Source organism: Oncorhynchus clarkii, chromosome 12 (genome assembly GCF_045791955.1).
Source record: "Oncorhynchus clarkii lewisi isolate Uvic-CL-2024 chromosome 12, UVic_Ocla_1.0, whole genome shotgun sequence".
NCBI lineage: Eukaryota > Metazoa > Chordata > Actinopteri > Salmoniformes > Salmonidae > Oncorhynchus > Oncorhynchus clarkii.
Window position 1 is genome coordinate 56655615 of NC_092158.1, and position 21879 is coordinate 56677493.

A 21879-nucleotide genomic window follows, 5' to 3' on the forward strand; every position below is an offset into this window, starting at 1 on the left:
TGAGAGGACCAGATTAGCCAGGTTAATAATCTGCCCCAGAGGCGGACTTTACCCACTGGTGCTGAACAAGAGGCTGAGACTGTAAACCTAAAGGTAAAGGACCCAGGGTTCAAGAAGACACTTCTTGGAATGAGAGATAGTTGGGCTAGAATCAGAATAGCTATCAGAAAGAACTACATCGGAAGGGTTACATTTGTAGTTCTAGATTTGTGACCGATTGTGCATTTCATTTTATCGGAAGAGGTTGTGATAGCATCTAGGCCAGCCATACTCAATAGGCAGACAGTGGTCCGGATCCGGACCCAGAACAGGGTCAATACGGACTGTGGTCCGGATCTGGACCCAGAACAGGGTCAATACGGACTGTGGTCCGGATCTGGACCCAGAACAGGGTCAATACGGACTGTGGTCCGGATCTGGACCCAGAACAGGGTCAATACAGACTGCGGGTCTCGACTAAAGTAAATAAATGAATATATGTTATGTAAAAAATCTGGCTTTTAACAAACATGCTGTTGATAATTGTTATAGTGGAACGCGCAAGGTTCAATTTAGAAATTTGTTAATGCATGGACAGTTTTCCACTAGCAATTTCATTTACTGACAGACCTGATAGAAATGTCCAGTTGATCAACTAGCCCATGTTAGCTAGGTAAATAACCAGCTATCTAAATCTTGTTATTATCATGTCCAGATTACATTCCCTGGGCCCTCTACCTGTTTGTTTTACAGACTATGGCCTCGACACTCAGAGAGACCCTGTTGATTTTGAGTCCTTCAGGTATCATGAACACACAAGAGACAGGGCAAAATGTGTTGAATTGCAGAACATTTTCTTTAAAATAGCTAAATGTTCTCTCCACCACACTTGCAAATATCCATTAGGACCTTTGCAAGTGTTGGAGCATGCCCCTGGCTGTCTGTAAATAATCATTTAAAAAAAAAGAAAATCTCATCTGGTTTGCTTAAAATAAAACATTTGAAGTGCTTTATACTTTCTTTTGATACTTAAGTATATTTTTGAAATTACAATTATACTTTTATACTTTAGTATATTTAAAAACAAATGCTTTTTAACTTTTACTCATGTAGTATTTTACTGGGTGACTCACTTTTACTCACTTTTTCTTTTAAGGTATCTTTACTTTTACTGAAGTATGACAATTGAGTACTTTTTCCACCACTGAACATGAGATCTTATAAGGAAGACAGTGATGTATCAAATCCAGTATGTGAGTGAAGAGGGGGGGTTTAAAAAAAATACATTCTGAAAAATAACCACATGACAATGGATGAATGGACTTTTATTTTTTATTACAAACTTTCATGACTCATACCAACCACAAGAGGGCGACACACCGAGCCATGACTCCATATTCTATTAAGGGTCATGACCTCCGTATTGGAAAGATCTGCTCCAGACTTCCCCTTTGACTTCCTTCAGACAGTCCTTCCTGTTTCAAGCCACCCCAGTGTGTCCATACACATGTATGAGCAACGTGTGCATGTGTGTTTCTGTTTGTGAAAGTGTGTGTGATGTACAAGGTCGGGTGTGTCTTCTTGAGTAATATCCTAATTTTAAGAGGATAAAATGCATAGCTGTGTCTCAGGGTTGTACAGTCGTGGCCAAAATTTTTGAGAATGACACAAATATTAATTTCCAAAGTTTGCTGCTTCAGTGTCTTTAGATATTTTTGTCAGATGTTACTATGGAATACTGAAGTATAATTACAAGCATTTCATAAGTTCTCAAAGGCTTTTATTGACAATTACATGAAGTTGATGCAAAGAGTCAATATTTTCAGTGTTGACCCTTGTTCTTCAAAACCTCCAATCCGCCCTGGCATGCTGTCAATTAACTCTGGGCCACATCCTTACTGATGGCAGCCCATTCTCGCATAATCAATGCTTGGAGTTTGTCAGAATTTGTGGGTTTTTGTTTGTCCAACCGCCTCTTGAGGATTGACCACAAGTTCTCAATGGGATTAAAATCTGGGGAGTTTCCTGGCCATGGACCCAAAATATCGATGCTGGTGGTGCTCTATCATGCTGTAAAAGGAATTCTTCGTCACCAAACTGTTTCTGGATGGTTGGGAGAAGTTGCTCTCGGAGGATGTGATGGTACCATTCTTTATTCATGGCTGTGTTCTTAGGCAAAATTGTGAGTGAACCCACTCTCTTGGCTGAGAAGCAACCCCACACATGAATGGTCTCAGGATGCTTTACTGTTGGCATGACACAGGACTGATGGTCGCGCTCACCTTGTCTTCTCCGGACAAGCTTTTATCCGGATGCCCCAAACAATCGGAAAGGGGATTCAGGAAATGACTTTACCCCAGTCCTCAGCAGTCCAATCCCTGCACCTTTTGCAGAATATCAGTCTGTCCCTGATGTTTTTCCTGGAGAGAAGTGGCTTCTTTGCTGCCCTTCTTGACACCAGGCCATCCTCCAAACATCTTCACCTCACTGTGCGTGCAGATGCACTCACACCTGCCTGCTGCCATTCCTGAGCAAGCTCTGTACTGGTGGTGCCCCAATCCCGCAGCTGAATCAACTTTAGGAGACAGTCCTGGCGCTTGCTGGACTTTCTTGGGCGCCCTGAAGCCTTCTTCACAACAACTGAACCGCTCTCCTTGAAGTTCTTGATGATCTGATAAATGGTTGATTTAGGTGGAATCTTACTGGCAGCAATATCCTTGCCTATGAAGCCCTTTTTGTGCAAAGCAATGATGACAGCATGTGTTTCCTTGCAGGTAACCATGGTTGACAGTGGAAGAACAATGATTCCAAGCACCACCCTCCTTTTGAAGCTTCCAGTCTGTTATTCAAACTCAATCAGCATGAGAGAGTGATCTCCAGCCTTGTCCTCGTCAACACTCACACCTGTGTTAACGAGAGAATCACTGACATGTCAGCTGGTCCTTTTGTGGCAGGGCTGAAATGCAGTGGAAATATTTTTTGGGGATTCAGTTAATTTGCATGGCAAAGAGGGACTATGCAATTCATCTGATCACTCTTCATATTCTGGAGTATATGCAAATTGCCATCATACAAACTGAGGCAGCCGACTATGTGAAAATTAATATTTGTGTCATTCTCAACTTTTGGCCACGACTGTACATTCCAATCACGGGATATTTGACCTTTTAGAATAAATAAGACACAGCAAGACGATGGATACAGCAAAGTGCAGTATAATTAAGCACTTAACCGCATTTTATGGGTGGAGACTTTTTTTTTTTCGCCAACAGAGACGGACACACAATCAGTGATACAGAGTGGGGTGGTGATGTCAAAGAGAGGGAGGGGAGGGCAAGAGGACAATTCAAGGAGAGAGAGATGGAGAGAGAGCAGACAGGATATCAGGAAGCCCAAAACCTACTGACAGGAAACCAGTGACATATAGGAAGGAACAAACAATCGTGCACATGCAAAAACACACACACACAGGAATCAAATAAGTCTACCCTTGACTGATTAAACAGTCACACCAGCAGCCAATAAGCCTCTAAAATAAACACGGCACAATCCTCTCGTTTCATTACCCATTTTTATTATCATGTCAACAAACTGCAGCAGTAACAAACAAAAAAAGTTGAGAAGTTAAAATGACATTGCAAGACACAGTCCAAGATGATTATTTAATGTGAAGATACAGTCCCTTCAGATTGTATAACTTAAGTAACAGGGCAGATGTTACAGTACTGGCAGAGAAGCAAGAAAACCTCAGACTCCATATGGAGAACAGCACCTGCTTGGTCAGTCATTAAGGTTTACTGTAGCCGGTTATAACATACACAAATTATATCAGAGGGAAGTCACAAATTAGCGAAAGTATGCGTTTGTATTGGTGTTTCAATCTCACTGGGCCCTCCTGGACATGAGCATTTCTCTGATGTTGTCCTCAGCATCCTTCACAGTGCGCTCCAGGTACGTCTTCTTTTGCTGCAGAGAGGACAAAAAGGACAGATTCAGTCAACCACTCATTTACCCATCATGACCTCAGAGGGATATTTTCCTTTTTCATTTCTGGAGATGGCAGATGTCTTCACAATACTGGGGAACACAAAAAATGGATACATGTCTACACACAGAGACACATTCTAAATAGTATTCCCATGAATTTCAAGTGAAATCGATGGGCATACCATTTAAAACGTTCTGTACAAAGAACTATCCAAATATCCACCCCTGGAACCAGTTTCAATGAAAATGTATTCTGCACAAAGTTCTAAATGCTGCAGGGAAAAGGCCACATGTGCCACGGACACCTGGTGAGCGAGTCGGAGAATGTGGCCATAAAGGGACTTTACAGCACCTTTAACAGATAGTTCAGGATCAATTCGATACACATCACTGACACCGCAAAGCTATAGACCAGGCACATCATTTCTGTTAATATGAATGCATAGGCCTACATTCAGTCAAGTAATAACAACGGGTGCTATTCCTACCCAGTCGGTTTTGCTCCACAGAATATATGGGCCTATAACAGAGAATAGGGGGACTGGTCGTCAAACATCTCATTCCAAAATCATGGGTATTGATGTGGAGTTGGTCCCCCCCCCCCCCCCCCCCCGTTGCTGCTATAACAGCATCTACTCTTCTGGGAAGGCTTTCCACTAGATGTTTGGAACATTGCTGCGGGGACTTGCTTCCATTCAGCCACAAGGGCATCAGTGAGATCGGGCACTGATGTTGGGTGCTTGGGCCTGGCTCGCAGTTCAAATTCATTCCAAAAGGTGTTCGATGGGGTTGAAGTGAGGGATCTGTGCAGGCCAGTCAAGTTCTTCCACACCGATCTTGATAAACCATTTCTGTATGGACCTCACTTTGTCATGCTGAAATAGGAAAGGGCCTTCCCCAAACTTGCCACAAAGTTGGAAGCACAGAATCATCTAGAATGTAATTGTACAGTGGCGAGAAAAAGTATGTTAACCTGTTGAAAATACCTGGATTTCTGCATAAATTGGTCATTTAATTTGATCTGATCTTCAGCTAGGACACAAAAAGACAGTCTGCTTAAACTAATAAAACAAACAATTATACGTTTTCATGTCTTCATTTAACACACCATGTAAACATTCATAGCACACGTTGTAAAAAGTAGGTGAACCCTTGGATTTAATAACTGGTTGACCCTCGTTTGGCAGCAAGATCCTCAACCAAATGTTTTCTGTAGTTGCGGATCAGACGGTCCAGAGGAATTTTGGACCATTCCTCTTTACAAAATTGTTTCAGTTCAGCAATATTCTTGGGATGTCTGGTGTGAACTGCTCTCTTTGGGGTCATGCCACAGCATCTCAGTCGGAAGGGCGTATTTTCTTCTGGTGAAGCCATTCTGTTGATTTACTTCTGCGTTTTTTATCATTGTCCTGTTGCATCACCCATCTTCTGTTGAGCTTCAATTGGTGGACAGATAGCCCAACATTCTCCTGCAAATGTTTTGATAAATTTGGGAATTCATTTTTCCGTCAATGATAGCAAGATGTCCAGGCCCTGAGGCAGCCCCAAACCATGATGCTCCCGTCACCATACTTTACAGTTGGGATGAGGTTGATGTTGGTGTGCTGTGCCTTTTATTCTCCACACGTGTGTTCCCTTCAAACAACTCAATTTTAGTTAAATCTGTCCACAGAATATTTGCCAGTAGTGCTGTGGAACATCCACGTGCAGTTTTGCAAACTGACGTGCAGCAATGCTTTTTTTGGACAGCAGTGGCTTCTTCCGTGGTGTCCTCCCATGAACACCATTCTTGTTTAGTGTTTTACGTATCGTAGACTTGTCAAGAGATGTTAGCATGTTCCAGAGATTTCTGTAAGGCTTTAGCTGACACTCTAGGATTCTTCTTAACCTCATTGAGCATTCTGCTCTGTCCTCTTGCAGTCATCTTTTCAGGACGGCCACTCCTAGGGAGAGTAGCAACAGTGCTGAACTTTCTCCATTTATAGACAATTTGTCTTACCGTGGACTGATAAACATCAAGGCTTTCAGAAATACTTTTGTAACCCTTTCCAGCTTTATGCAAGTCAACAATTCTTAATCTTAGGTCTTCTGAGTTCTCTTTTGTTTGAGGCATGGTTCACATCCGGCAATGCTTCTTGTGAATAGCAAACTCAAATTTTGTGAGGTTTTTTTTATAGGGCAAGGCAGCTCTAACCAACATCTCTAATCTCGTCTCATTGATTGAACTCCAGGTTAGCTGACTCCTGACTCCAATCAACTTTTGGATTAGCCTTTTCCAACCCATACTGTGAGTGTTAAAATGATGTATTCAATATAGACAAGAAAATACAATAATTTGTGTTTTATTCGTTTAAGCACACTGTCTGTCTATTGTTGCGACTTAGATGAAGATCAGATCAAATTTGATGACCAATTTATGCAGACATCCAGGTAATTCCCTTCACCCAAACTAAGGTGCCCGGACCATGAAAAACAGCCCTAGAGCATTATCCCTCCTCCACCAAACTTTACATTTGGCACTATGCATTGGGGCAGGTAGTGTTCTCCTGGCATCCGCCAAACCCAGATTTGTCTGTCGGACTGCCAGATGGTGAAGCGTGATTCATCACTCCAGAGGACATTTCCACTGCTCCAGAGTCCAATGGCAGCGAGCTTTACACCACTCCAGCCGACGCTTGCCAATCTTAGGCTTGTCTATCAGACATCTCTGGAGAGACCTGAAAATAACTGTGCAGCGATGCTCCCCATCCAACCTGGCAGAGCTTGAGAGGATCTGCAGAGAAGAATGGGGGACACTCCAACATTTTTGCTTTGTCATTATGGGGTATTTTGTAGATTGATGATGGAAGAAAATCTATTTAATCAATTTTAGAATAAGGTTGTAACAAAATATGGAAAAAGTTGAGGGGTATGAATACTTTCCGAATGCACTGTAGCGTAGCGTGTATAATGTTCCTTGTCAAAACATGTTAAGACCCATATCTAAGGCAACATGTGCCCTCTCACCAGTGTGGAATGCAGGAAAAGTTGAGCCTTTTGTTTATTCACAGATTTATGTTACGGTCAAAAACGAACGTAGCCGAGTGACGAAGCCCAAGGGGCCATCCCATTAAACAGGAATTATTAGGGACGCCCTATTGACCTCAAACAGGCAGTGTCATGGAGTCAATATACCCTCATCTAATGTTGAGCTTATGGAATCAATGCTGGTCCTCTTGCATTTATGTGGGTGGCTGTCAGGTCTTGTTGTACAGTGCATGGATCCTCATGTATGCAATGACCAGCTCTGAGGACTTGAGCCAGGGCATCAATGGCAAGGTAGAAAGACTGCACACAGACGGAACAACAAATAGACCCGTTGTCATGTCGGGTCCCTGCATCAGATGCAGAGGAAGCCTATTCTGAACTAATGCTGTTGCACGCTTGATGTTATCGAAGTTTCTAACAAATGTCGACAGAACAATTCTGCCAATGATTACTTGACATTTACTGATGACTCATAGCCCTATTTACTGTGCCTTAAAGTATTCATACGCCTTGACCTAGTCAACATTTTGTTGTGTTTCAGCCTGAATTCAAAATGGATTAAATAGACTTGTTCTCTCACCCAATACCACATAATGACAAAGTGAAAACATATTTTTAGAAATTGTTGCAAATTGATTCAAAATGAAATACAGAAATGTCATATATTTTTCTTTCATGAGACCACGCCCAAATTCCCATCATTCGCCTAAAGAAAAGATGGAGATACAGGGGGCGGAGGTCAGGGTGCCTTGTGAGAACTTGTTGGCGAGTGGGTAAACTGCATCTACCATCCGTCCTATTGGCCAACGTGCAATCGCTGGAAACTGAACTGGATGTTCTACGATCAAGACTATCCTACCAACGGGACATTAAAAACTGCAATATTTTATGTTTCACCGAGTCGTAGCTGAACGACGACATGGATAATATAGAGCTGGCTGGGTTTTCCGTGCATTAGCAGGACAGAGCAGCTACATCTGGTAAGACGAGGGGCAGGGGTGCGTGTCTATTTGTCAATAACAACTGGTGTGCGATGTCTAATATTAAAGAAGTCTCGAGGTATTGCTCGCCTGAGTCCGAGTACATCATGATAAACTGTAGACCACACTATCTACCGAGAGAGTTCTCATCTATATTATTCGTAGTCGTCTATTTACCACCACAAACCGATGCTGGCACTAGGACCGCTCTCAACGAGCTGTATAAGGCCAAAAGCAAACAAGAAAATGCTCATCAGGGACTTTAATGCAGGCAAACTTAAATCCGTTTAACCTCATTTCTACCAGCATGTTAAATGTGCAACCAGAGGGGAAAAAAACAAAAAACTTTAGACCACCTTTACTCCACACACAGAGACAACAACAAAGCTCTCCCTTGCCCTGCATTTGGCAAATCTGACCATAACAAAACTAAAGAAGGAAGTACCAGTGACTCGCTCAATACGGAAATGGTCAGATGACGGGGATGCTACGCTACAGGACTGGAATATGTTTCCGGGATTCTTCCAAGGGCATTGAGGAGTATACCACCTCAGTCACCGGCTTCATCAATGAGTGCATCGATGACGTCATCCCCACAGTGACCGTAAGTACATATCCCAACCAGAAGCCATGGATTACAGGCAACATCCGAACCGAGTTAAAGGCTAAAGCTACCGCTTCAAGGAGCTGGACACTAATCCGGACGCTTATAAGAAATCCCCCTATGCCCTCAGACGAACCATAAAAACAGGCAAAGCGTCAATATAGGACTAAGATTGAATCCTACTACACTGGTACTGACGCTCGTCGTATGTGGCAGGGATTGCAAACTATTACGGACAACAAAGGGAAATACAGCCGAGAGCTGCCGAATGACGTGAGCCTACCAGACGAGCTAAATGCCTTTTATGCTCGCTCGAGGCAAGCAACACTGAAGCATGCATGAGAGGACCAGCTGTTCCGGACAACAGTGTGATTACGCTCTCCATGGCCGATGTGAGCAAGACCTTTAAACAGGTTAACATTCACAAAGCTGCGGGGCCAGACTTATTACCAGGACGTGTACTCAAAGCACGCATGGACCAACTGGAAAATGTCTTCACTGACATTTTCAACCTGTCCCTGGCCAAGTCTGTAATACCTACATGTTTCAAGCAGACCACCATAGTCCCTGTGCCCAAGAAAATGAAGGTAACCTGCCTAAATGACTACCGCCCCGCCCCGTAGCACTCACATCGGTAGGCATGAAGTGCTTTCAAAGGCTGGTCATGGCTCAAATCAACACCATCATCCCGGAAACCCTAGACCCACTTCAATTTGCATACCGCCCCAACATATCCACAGAAGATGCAATGTCAATCGCACTCCACTCTCCCCTTTCACACCCGGACAAAAGGAACACCTATGTGAGAATACTGTTCAATGACTACAGCTCAGCGTTCAATACCATAGTGCCCTCAAAGCGCATCACTAAGCTTAGGACGAAACACCCTCTGCAACTGGATCCTAGACTTCCTGACAGTGGTGGTAAGGGTAGGCAGCAACACATGACACACTGATCCTCAACACGGGGACCCCTCAGGGGTGTGTGCTTAGTCCCCTCCTATACTCCGTTCACCCACGACTGCCTTGCCAAGCACAACTCCAACACCATCATCAAGTTTGCTGATGACAAAGGTGGTAGGTCAGATCACCAACAATGATGATACAGCTTATAGGGAGGTGGTCAGAGACCTGGCAGCGTGGTGCCAGGACAACAATCTCTCCATCAATATGAGCAAGACAAAAGGAGCTGATCGTGGACTACAGGAAAAGGAGGGCCAAACAGGCCCCCATTAACATCAACGGGGCTGAAGTGGAGCAGGTCGAGAGTTTCAAGTTCCTTGGTGTCCACATCACCAACAAACTATCAGAGTCCAAACACACCAATATAGTCCCCCCCAGGGGACAAAGGATTTGGCATGGGTCCCCAGATCCTCAAAAAAAGTTCTACAGCTGCACCATCGAGAGCATCCTGACCGATTGCATCACCACCTGGTATGGCAACTGCATGGCATCTGACCACAAGGCGCAACAGAAGGTAGTGCGTACGGCCCAGTACATCACTGGGGCCAAGCTTCCTACCATTCAAGGACCTATATACTAGGTGATGTCTGAGGAAGGTCCAAAAAGTTGTCAAAGACTCCAGTCACTCAAGTCATAGACTGTTCTCTCTGCTACTGCACGGCAAGCGGTACCAGAGCGCCAAGTCCAGCTCCAAAAGGCTCCTTCAATTTCAAGCCATAAGACTGATGAACAATCAAACAGCCACTTGGACTATTTACATTGACCCCCCCCCCCCCCCATTTTTTTTTTACACTGCTGCTACTCACTGTTTATTATCTATGCATAGTCACTTCACCCCTACCTACATGTACACATTTCCTCGAGTAACCTGTACCCCTCTGCACATTGCCGAAAACAGGCAAATCCTTGATGAGAACCTGCTTCAGAGTGCAAATGACATGCTGGGGTGAAGTTTTATGTTCCCAAATACCCCTTATTTTATAATGATGTATTGTACTGACTCTTGCACAGGCTCGATGTACACTCACTGGACTCTAACCACACACTCACACATACTGACACTCCAACACACACGCATATTGTTGCCACACAGGTTCCTTCACACACGCTGCTGCTAATGTTTAATTATCTATGCATAGTCACTATACCCCCTACCTACATATTACCTCAATTACATCAACTAACCAGTATCCCTACACATTGACTCGGTACCGGTATCCCTTGAATGCAGCCTCATTGTTGTTATTTTATTGGCAGTACTATTTTTCCTTAGGGTTTATTGAAAATATGTGGAAACACTTGATTGCTTAACAGAGCTTGAGAAAATCTGCAAGGAAGAATGTGAGAAAATCCAGATGTGCAAATCTGATACCCAAGTTGACTCAAAGCTGTAATCGCCGCCAAAGGTGTGACACGGTCGCCAGGTGTACGATGTTTTCTCCGACACATTGGTGCGGCTGGCTTCCGGGTTAAGCGGGCATTGTGTCAAGAAGCAGTGCAGCTTGGCCGGGTCGTGTTTCGGAGGACGCACAGCTCTCGACCTTCGCCTCTCCCGAGTCCGTACGGGAGTTGCAGCGATGAGACAAGACTAACAACCATTTGGATACCACGAAATTGGGGAGAAAAAGGAGTAAAAATAAAATAAATAAAAACATTAGGTCTTAATTTAATAAAAATTTAGGCTATTAACAAAATGTGGAATAGGTCAAAGGGTATGAATACTTTCCGAAGGCATTCTATTTGATTTCAAATCACTTTGATGGCACCCCTTTTGATTCGAACAAAAATTTCATACATATTTGCTCATGGTAAAAGTAGTTTTATATAATTTAATTAAGCTCTCTTTTTTTTAACCTTTATTTTTCTCACTTTCTTAGGGTGTAGATTAGACCCTATTTTACACCATCCGAGGTGTTTGTGTTGTGCCTGCCATTGGTTGAGACACAGCATACGCTTGAATACAGACTGGGTGTCATTTCAAATCGTAGAAATAGATTTCATACAATGGGCATATCCCTTCAGACCACTGCAATTTAGCTGGCACATCATTGAAATTGAAACTTCCAAATAGTTCCACAGATTGCCACTGGTCCACCCACCATTGAATGTCTGTTCTACTATCGATGTTATTATGATTTCAATAAGGTTTCCTATGGATGATTGACAGTATAATTTAAAACTGATATTCTCGTTCAAGTCAACATTCTCTTATGTGTGGACCTCCAACCATCTATGTGTTGCCAGTTAATTTCTATTTCATTCCCATTTTAATACATTTATCAGCCAAAACATGGCACCCACGCTGTTTTCAAGAGCATGTTGTGTCTCAACTGGTGGCGGGCACAACACAAACACCTCAGATGATGTAAAATAAGGTCTAAGCTACAACATATGCGTAAATGAAAAGAAATTACATTGAAGGTTTAAAAAAAAAAAAAAAAGTTTAAGAATTTTATTTTAACAAATTGTTTTCAAGAAACTATACAAGAGTTTGCCAACTCTGTTTGTAAGCTTTTAAACTATAAAACTCAACCGTTTGTCTTTTCCAGTGATGAAGAAATGGATGGTAGGGTATGCAAAACGAGTCAACTTTGAGCCCCCCTATCTCCTGAATATTTTGGCATTCAGGTCTAAAAAGTTACTTTTCAGGACCACTTCTACCATGTGCAAATATGTATGGACATTTGTTAAAATCAAAATGGGTGCGGTCAAAAAGTGATTGAAATCAAATGGAATGACCCCAAAACAAACATTTCCATTTCATATATCGATGCAAATCACATTGGTTCTTTGAACAACATGAGGTTGCTGCTGAAGTGTTAAATGGCTATGTAACCAACATCTACCCATCCTACCAAACCCCAGGGGTAATAATAAATCACCCCTTAATAACCCATTGAAAAAGAGAAGAACTATAACAGAGGGCGCTGACAGTTGTTTAAAAGACATGTCATCACCCACCACAGATTAAGTACAATGACAGTCTGTACAGTGGCCAAAGCAGTGCCTCATTAACGTCATTGTTACTGCAGTCATCACACATACCTGGGTATCACGAGGGGAAGCAGGCCCACTGGAATACTGATGACATCATGTAACCTCATAAATTACCAGTGGAACCCCTCCGAGATGAGTTCATGCACGGACACGAGAGAACTTCCAGGCTGGATCTAAATACAGTGTGAATGGGTCCATTGGTGGCAACCCTGGGCTCCCGAGTGGCACAGCGGTCTAAAGCTCTGCATCTCAGTGCTAGAGGCGTCACGACAGACACGCTGGTTCGAATCCAGGCTGTTTCACAACCGGCTGTGATTGGGAGTCCCATAGGGCAGCGAACAATTGGCCCAGCGTTGGCCGTCATTGTAAATAAGAATTTGTTCTTAAGTGACTTGCTTCGTTAAATAAAAGGTTAAAACATTTAAATTATTTAAAAAATGAAATGACATCCCAAAGAGTGGGATGTCTCAGGGTCTGAGATAGGGGTCATTCACTGACGGTAGGAAGCAGTTAGCCTTTACAAACAGCGAGCAGTCTTGTTTTTGGCAACAAACCCACCACGCATATAGAACAAAGAAGACTCTCCAAAAGTTCAAAAACATAAATGTGGTCTGCTATTTGCAGTCTTTCAGCTGACAAGCCATTTGTTTTTGTAGCACTAGCCACACAGTTACCATGGGAAACAGCACAGACTAATGAAACAGAAAATGGCTGGGAGGCATTAGTTGGCAAAAAAAAAGAAAATAACATCTGTCTGACATGCCAGTTTGATTACGAGTGAGTGAGGCTATGACCACAATCCTGTCCCGTAAGAGGGGAACCCTGGGCGTCGCTCCAGAGCCACGAGACAGAGTTGACCAGGGTGATGTCATGGGCTTGTCTGGGATTATACCACACCACTGGACAAGGCCACATTCAGACCCAAGGCCAGAAACCACACATACAGAGCTTTCAGAAAGTATTCACGTTTACAAACTAATTAAAAATGAAAATCTGAAATGTCTTGAGTCAATAAGTATTTAACCCCTTTGTTATGGCAAGCCTAAATACAGTGCATTTGGAAAGTATTCAGACCGGTTGACTTTTTCCCATCTTGCTGCGTTACAACCTTATTCTAAAACGGATTAGATTATATACAATGTCCCATCAATCTACACATAGTATCCAATAATGACAAAGCAAATACAGGTTTTTAGAAATTTTTGCAAAGGTATAAAATTGTTTTAAAAATGAAACACTTTATTTACTTAAGTATTCAGACCCTTTGCTATGACACTCAAAATTGAGCTCAGGTGCATCCTGTTTCCATTGATCATCCTTGATGTTTCTACAACTTGATTGGACATGATTTGGAAAGGCACACACCTGTCTATATAAGGTCCCACAGTTGACAGTGCATGTCAGAGCAAAAACCAAGCCACGAGGTCGAAGGAATTGTCCATATAGCTCCGAGACAGGGTTGTGTCGAAGCACAAATCTGGGGAAGCATACCAAAACATTTCTGTTTTGGCTCAATTGTTTCGAACAGGACCACCCAGGTCACCACAGAAGTTAGACTTCCCTTTGTTTGCATAGAACACAACCGCAGTAGCTCCCTTTGATACACAAGGCCCAATGGAGCACCTGACAACATCCCTTCCCTGAAATATACAGTTATACTCAACTTTGCACTTATGTTACATTGAAGAGTGGAAAGGTGCCTATTGATTCAAACCAACTGCTGATTGATATAACAAAGGGATATCCCACTGAACACAATGCTCGTTTCCACAAGGACGAAACTAGGAACTGCTCTTCTGATCGAATGCAGACAAAAGACTAGTGTGAAACATTCGTTTAAAAATAAAAAAAGATCCAGCGGACGGCATTCTTTGTGACCAATATTTCCTGTGGTGTATGGGAGTTTTGTCCCCATTGGGCCATGTTCTTGACAGGTCAGGCTGGAAAGTCATTCTGACATGATACATCTCACGCCACAGGTTCAATCAAGGTCTCTGACACTAGTTGTTGGGGTTAATAAACGCCATGTTATTTGCATTTCTATGTACTTCAGAAGTAGTGAAATAGGAGTGAAACCCCAACTCAACACCCAGGAAAAGCTATTTGTGTCTGCTGAAACTTGAGTAAGGAACAGCTCTTGGAGTTCCACTTAAAGATGCTACAGAGAAGTGGTGGGAGTGTTTGTCTCTCTGTCACTTTCTATATCTAAACACATAGGGGAGAGAATGCCATGCTTGCTGCGCTAAAGAGGTGGTTCTCTCAGTCACTTCCGCCACCCAGTGTCACTGTCAAGTTGCCTCGAAAATAGACACAGGGCCATTCACACAGCCACCGACTTCATAAGGGAAGAACACATTTGTATATTTTAGAAGTGAATAATATATTATTTGCACCATTTGTATTTGACAAGCATGAGATGCCTGTTTTTTCAGATATCCGTTTCAAGCCAATATAAAAATGCCCTTAAGCCATCATTAATTTGGTCTCAAATATGAATAGCATACATGGTACAGAAAATGACAGGCTATATTGGAGACTGCAGAGAGAAAACAAACTGTTTCTGATTTTTAAAAAGAGCGGCTGTGGAAGGAATGCAATAACTGGTTTTAGGGCACACAGTTTATTGACTCCAACATCTACAGTAGGGTTTGGGTCAATTCAGAAAGTGACTGGAAATTCAATTCATGAGTTGCATTTCAATTCACTTCCTTTACTGAGGGAATGTAAAAGTGAATCAATCCCAACACTGATCTACAGGAAGTCTTAAGCTAAGTGGGAGAGATATCGAGGACTAAACCTTTGAAATATTCAAAAGTGTCTGGATCTGTGCACACATAGGCGGTAGGTAGCCTAGTGGTTAGAACGTTGGACCAGTAACTGAAAGGTTCGTGGATCAAATCCCCGAGCTGATTGTAAATAAGATTTTGTTCTTAACTGACTTGCCTAGTTACATTTTAAATTAACATTTTAAAAATTTAAAATCTACGCCAATATTACTGCATACCTCAAGCTCCTTAATTTTCTCATCTGCTGTCTTCTGTTTGTAAGTCAGCTGTGTGTTGATATCTTCTTTAGACTGCAAGATGAACCTGAGAGAGCGAGAGACAGAGGAGAGCATGAAGTCAGTGTGTGAGGTGTCTCAAAAACCCAACCCTAGGCAACAGCAGAGACTAGGGACTGGTTTGTTTCAATGACGGACTCTTTTAGCATAGAGCAGGGGTCTCCAACAGGTCAATCGCAAGCTACCAGTAGCTCGCAGCCCACATAGGAGTAGCTCGCCAAAACTCAGAAAGTACATGCAATATTTCATGTTTTCTACTGCAAACTGTCATAAACAAATCTCACAAGTATCAGACACCACAAGCTCCCGGCTACTATTTGGTGGAATAACCCTGATTTTCAATCACAGCTTTCATGTGTCTTGGCATGCTCTCCACCAGTTTTTCACATTGATGTTGGGTGATTCATGCCACTCCTGGCGCAAACATTCAAGCAGCTCGGCTTTGTTTGATGGCTTGTGACCATCCATCTTCCTCCTGATCACATTCCAGAGGTTTCAATAGGGCTCAGGTCTGGAGATTTTTTATTTTATTTCACCTTTATTTAACCAGGTAGGTTAGTTGAGAACAAGTTCTCATTTGCAACTGCGACCTGGCCAAGATAAAGCATAGCAGTGTGAACAGACAACACAGAGTTACACATGGAGTAAACAATTAACAAGTCAGTAACAAGGTAGAAAAAAAAGGGGAGTCTATATACATTGTGTGCAAAAGGCATGAGGAGGTAGGCGAATAATTACAATTTTGCAGATTAACACTGGAGTGATAAATGATCAGATGGTCATGTGCAGGTAGAGATATTGGTGTGCAAAAGAGCAGAAAAGTAAATAAATAAAAACAGTATGGGGATGAGAGGTAGGTAAAAATGGGTGGGCTGTTTACCGATAGACTATGTACAGCTGCAGCGATCGGTTAGCTGCTCAGATAGCAGATGTTTGAAGTTGGTGAGGGAGATAAAAGTCTCCAACTTCAGCGATTTTTGCAATTCGTTCCAGTCACAGGCAGCAGAGAACTGGAACGAAAGGCGGCCAAATGAGGTGTTGGCTTTAGGGATGATCAGTGAGATACACCTGCTGGAGCGCGTGCTACGGATGGGTGTTGCCATCGTGACCAGTGAACTGAGATAAGAAGGAGCTTTACCTAGCATGGACTTGTAGATTACCTGGAGCCAGTGGGTCTGGCGACGAATATGTAGCGAGGGCCAGCCGACTAGAGCATACAAGTCGCAGTGGTGGGTGGTATAAGGTGCTTTAGTGACAAAACAGATGGCACTGTGATAAACTGGTAGATAGCACAGTGTCCAAGGACGGGCCGGAAGTATATAGAGAATATAGAGTATATATAGAATGTCGTCTGTGTCGAATGTCGTCTGTGTAGAGGTGGATCAGGGAATCGCCCGCAGCAAGAGCAACATCATTGATATATACAGAGAAGAGTCGGCCCGAGGATTGAACCCTGTGGCACCCCCATAGAGACTGCCAGAGGACCGGACAGCATGCCCTCCGATTTGACACACTGAACTCTGTCTGCAAAGTAATTGGTGAACCAGGCAAGGCAGTCATCTGAAAAACCGAGGCTTCTGAGTCTGCTGATAAGAATATGGCGATTGACAGAGTCGAAAGCCTTGGCAAGGTCGATGAAGACGGCTGCACAGTACTGTCTTTTATCGATGGCAGTTATGATATCGTTTAGTACCTTGAGCGTGGCTGAGGTGCACCCGTGACCGGCTCGGAAACCAGATTGCACAGCGGAGAAGGTACGGTGGGATTCGAGATGGTCAGTGACCTGTTTGTTGACTTGGCTTTCGAAGACCTTAGATAGGCAGGGCAGGATGGATATAGGTCGGTAACAGTTTGGGTCCAGGGTGTCTCCCCCTTTGAAGAGGGGGATGACTGCGGCAGCTTTCCAATCCTTGGGGATCACAGACGATATGAAAGAGAGGTTGAACAGGCTGGTAATAGGGGTTGCGACAATGGCGGCGGATAGTTTCAGAAATAGAGGGTCCAGATTGTCAAGCCCAGCTGATTTGTACGGGTCCAGGTTTTGCAGCTCTTTCAGAACATCTGCTATCTGGATTTGGGTAAAGGAGAACCTGGAGAGGCTTGAGCGAGTAGCTGCGGGGGCGGAGCTGTTGGCCGAGGTTGGAGTAGCCAGGCGGAAGGCATGGCCAGCCGTTGAGAAATGCTTGTTGAAGTTTTCGATAATCATGGATTTATCGGTGGTGACCGTGTTACCTAGCCTCAGTGCAGTGAGCAGCTGGGAGGAGGTGCTCTTGTTCTCCATGGACTTCACAGTGTCCCAGAACTTTTTGGAGTTGGAGCTACAGGATGCAAACTTCTGCCTGAAGAAGCTGGCCTTAGCTTTCCTGACTGACTGCGTGTATTGGTTCCTGACTTCCCTGAACAGTTGCATATCGCGAGGACTATTCGATGCTATTGCAGTCCGCCACAGGATGTTTTTGTGCTGGTCGAGGGCAGTCAGGTCTGGAGTGAACCAAGGGCTATATCTGTTCTTAGTTCTGCATTTTTTGAACGGAGCATGCTCATCTAAAATGGTGAGGAAGTTACTTTTAAAGAATGACCAGGCATCCCCAGATTGGGCTGGCCATAACAGGGTCTTGATCTGGTGGTCCTCCATCCACACCTTGATTGACGTGGCTGTGTGGCATGGAGCATCGTCCTACTGGAAAAACCCTAGATGCCTAGTTTGCGTCAACTATTATTATCCAACGTATTCATTGACATTCAAGACGATTCTGTGGTTCCGACTTTGTTTGGGGAAGTCCCTTTCCTGTTCCAGCATGACAATGCCCCCGTGCACAACACAAGGTCCATAGAGAAATGGTTTGTCCAAATCGGTGTGGAAGAACTTAACTGGTCTGCACATCAAATACCTTTGGGATGAATTGGAATGCCGACTGCGAGTCAGGCCTAATCGCCCAACATCAGTGCCCGACCTCACTAATGCTCATGGCTGAACGGAAGCAAGTCCCCGCAGCAATGTTCCAACATCTAGTAGAAAGCCTTCCCGGAAGAGTGGGGGCTGTTATAGCAGCAAAGGGGGGATCAACTCCATAATAAATACTATGATTTGTAATGAGATTCGACGAGCAGGTGTCCACATACTTTTGGTCATGTAGTGTATGCTTTGATTTCTAAGACATTCTAAGGTTTGTATCATTCACAACTAAAGTTCCCAAATAACAAAATCTAGCATATAGGACCTGTTTCAAATTAGCCCTTTTACACTCACTTCATATGCGCACTCGCTCCATAATGGTAAAAATATCATTTCTATTTCATTCAGCTACGTTCAATTATATTCTTCTTACTATAAAATCATAATATAAAATAATGGCACGGGACTGATAAGAATATCTTGTCAGCTAAATGAACACGCCAACCTATGGCAATGAACATAGCCAGATAACTAACATAACATTGGGCTCCCGAGTGGCGCAGCGGTCTAAGGCACTGCAACTCAGTGCTAGAGGCATCACTACAGACACCCTGGTTCGAATCCAGGCTGTATCACAACCGGCCATGATTGGGAGCCTCATAGGGCTGCTCATAATTGGCCCAAATTTGTTCATAAATTGGCTTGCCCAGTTAAATAAATGTTAAATAAATAAAATATATATATAAAAAACGAATTCTGTTCTTCTGAAATACATTTTCTTTATATCATGTTTCTTTAGAACTGACTCAAATAAATAATGGATTTATGGTGATGGTGTATATTTGGCATGACGGCGGACTTTTGCATGACAATAACTAGCTGACAATTTCATTCCTAGTTGGGGTCGCAAGAATTTTCAGATATGAAAATGGGGTTGTGGGCAAAAAAGTTTGGGAACCCCTGCATTAGAGTATATGACAAGATGAACAATAATCTACAACTGTGGTTCCCAAACTGTGGGGCTTGCCCCCTAGAATTGCAAGAAAATATGTTTTTAAACTGCAAAATGTTCTTTGCACCCCATGACAAAATGTGTAGAATTGAAGGAAATTAACTTTTAACCTGTAAAATTCTCTCCACCATCAAGAGTGATTTGAACAGTTTGTGTCATAAACAGTGCTTGTCCCCATTTGAAATAGACATGGTGAGTTTAATAACAATAAACATATATAACATTTAATGTTGTTACTGTAACAAATGTTACATATATATGTATCTGTTATAATTCATATATAGGCTACATGAATACATACATAAGGACTACCTATGTTTCTTCATGGGAAGTGTTCTATTAGTGAAATCCAATAGTAAACAGCCAGAGAATACTACTCACATGCGTCCTACTCCTTCATACATGCGGGTGTTGTCTGGTAGGGTTTTTATTTCTGCATGTGTCAGGTTGGCATGTTTCTTCATGCGAGTGAGCTGGTCGATCTGAAGATCTGCCAGTTTCGCCTTTTGTTGTGTGTCAATCATTTTCGATTGCAGCTCTGCAAAGGCCTGCATGAACAAATATGACAGCATTATTTCAAACATCAAAAATCAGACCTGCGTTTCTATAAAAATACATATTGGAAATCGCTTGAACAATTGCTTTAGGCTGCCTGCAGTCTTCGGTGGGTGGGGTTTACACTTTTAGGACTTTTCTATTGCAATAGGCAAGCTCAAGACTAGCAGAGTTTTAGTAAGTATTTGAAATGATGGCAAATAGTGAACATAGGTCTGGTCAAAATGATCCCATTGTCCTATCACTGAGGAACCATCTCTGCTCATTATAGCTAGCGTTAGTTAGCAGGCTAGCTATAACAGACTTGTGCTTTGACTTGTTTTAGTTTTGTTTGACTAGCTAGGTCTAATATTGTCTGATGAAAATGTAAGTGATGACTCATCGTGTCAAATATTTCTTCTAGCTAGTATCTACACACTGTTGCTAGATAGCTAACCCAACTGCCACGATCTAGCTAACTAACTGACAGCGCATGAATTCAGAAACTAACGTTGGCTAGCAAGCTAACGTTAGCGCACAAGCCATGCAGCATGACTCAATCACATCTTAACGCTTTGTTATAAATAACACATACATCATTTTTGGTAAACTGTTGAATCATTTCCCTGTTACACTTAACTTATTCGACCATTGTATTTGATAGAAATAATGAAAAGAGGATTAAATGATTTACCTTCTTCAGCTCTAAATCTATGGGGGCCGCCATGTTGAACACGAGAACGTAACAACGAACCACGCCCATAAAAGTATCTTACAGTTTCTGCCTTCTTCAGCCGGCCCAGAGACGTACTTTTACCATGCATCATTTTATTTGACAGATGGATTTCTGAAAAACATTTGTTTTAATGATTATGGCTGGTATAATGTCATATTTTGCCAGCATCATCTAAGCTGTAATACGTTATGTTCCCTGTATGTGAGAGTACTATGGCCTCTGCCTTGAGGTCTATACCTTTATGGCACAGGTGGTAGTGAATCAAATAAAATGTTATTGGTCACATACACATATTTAGCGGATGTAGCGAAATTATTATGTTCCTTGCTCCAACTATGCAGTAATATCTAACAATACAAGCAAATCTAAAAAGTAAAATAATGGAATTAATTCAAATTTAAATATTAGGATGAGGCAGAATATAAATACAGTGCAACACTTTTTCCACATTTGTTACTCAGTACTTTGTTGAATCACCTTTGGCAGCGATTACAGCCTGGAGTCTTCTTGGGTATGACGCTACGAGCTTGGCACACCTGTATTTGGGGAGCTTCTCCCATTCTTCTCTGTAGACCCTCTCAAGCTCAAGTCAGGTTGGATGGGGAGCGTCGCTGTACAGCTATTTTCAGGTCTTTCCAGAGATGTTAGATCGAATTCAAGTCCGGGCTCTGGCTGGGCCACTTAAGGACATTCAGAGACTTGTCCCGAAGACACTCCTTTGTCTTGGCTGTGTGCTTAGGGTCGTTGTCCTGTTGGAAGGTTAACCTTTACCCCAGTCTGAGGTGCTGAGGGCTCTGGAGCAGGTTTCATCAAGGATCTCTCTGTACTTTGCTCCATTAATCTTTCCCTCGATCCTGACTAGTCTCCCAGTCCCTGCCGCTGAAAAACATACCCACAGCATGATTCTGCCACCACCATGCTTCACCGTAGGGATGGTGCCAGGTTTCCTCCAGACAGACATGACACTTGGCATTCAGGCTAAAGAGTTCAATCTTGGTTTCATCAGAAGAAAGAATCTTGTTTCTCATTGTTCGAGAGTCCTTTAGGTGCCTTTTGTGAAACTCCAAGCAGGCTGTCATGCGCATTTGACTGAGGAGTGGCATC

At 42.9% G+C, this 21879-nt stretch overlaps 1 protein-coding gene across 1 annotated transcript; it reads right to left on the reverse strand.

The window, feature by feature from the left end:
• Positions 1–3535: 3535 nt before the first annotated feature.
• LOC139422093 (prefoldin subunit 1) lies at positions 3536–20821 on the reverse strand. The gene is made up of 4 exons (XM_071173242.1): positions 20734–20821; positions 19887–20053; positions 15541–15625; positions 3536–3945 (listed from the first exon to the last, which is right to left on the reverse strand). The coding sequence occupies exons 1-4, from the start codon at positions 20800–20802 to the stop codon at positions 3862–3864; spliced, it is 405 nt and encodes a 134-aa protein (XP_071029343.1). The 5' UTR covers positions 20803–20821; the 3' UTR covers positions 3536–3861.
• Between the last annotated feature and the right edge of the window lie 1058 nt (positions 20822–21879).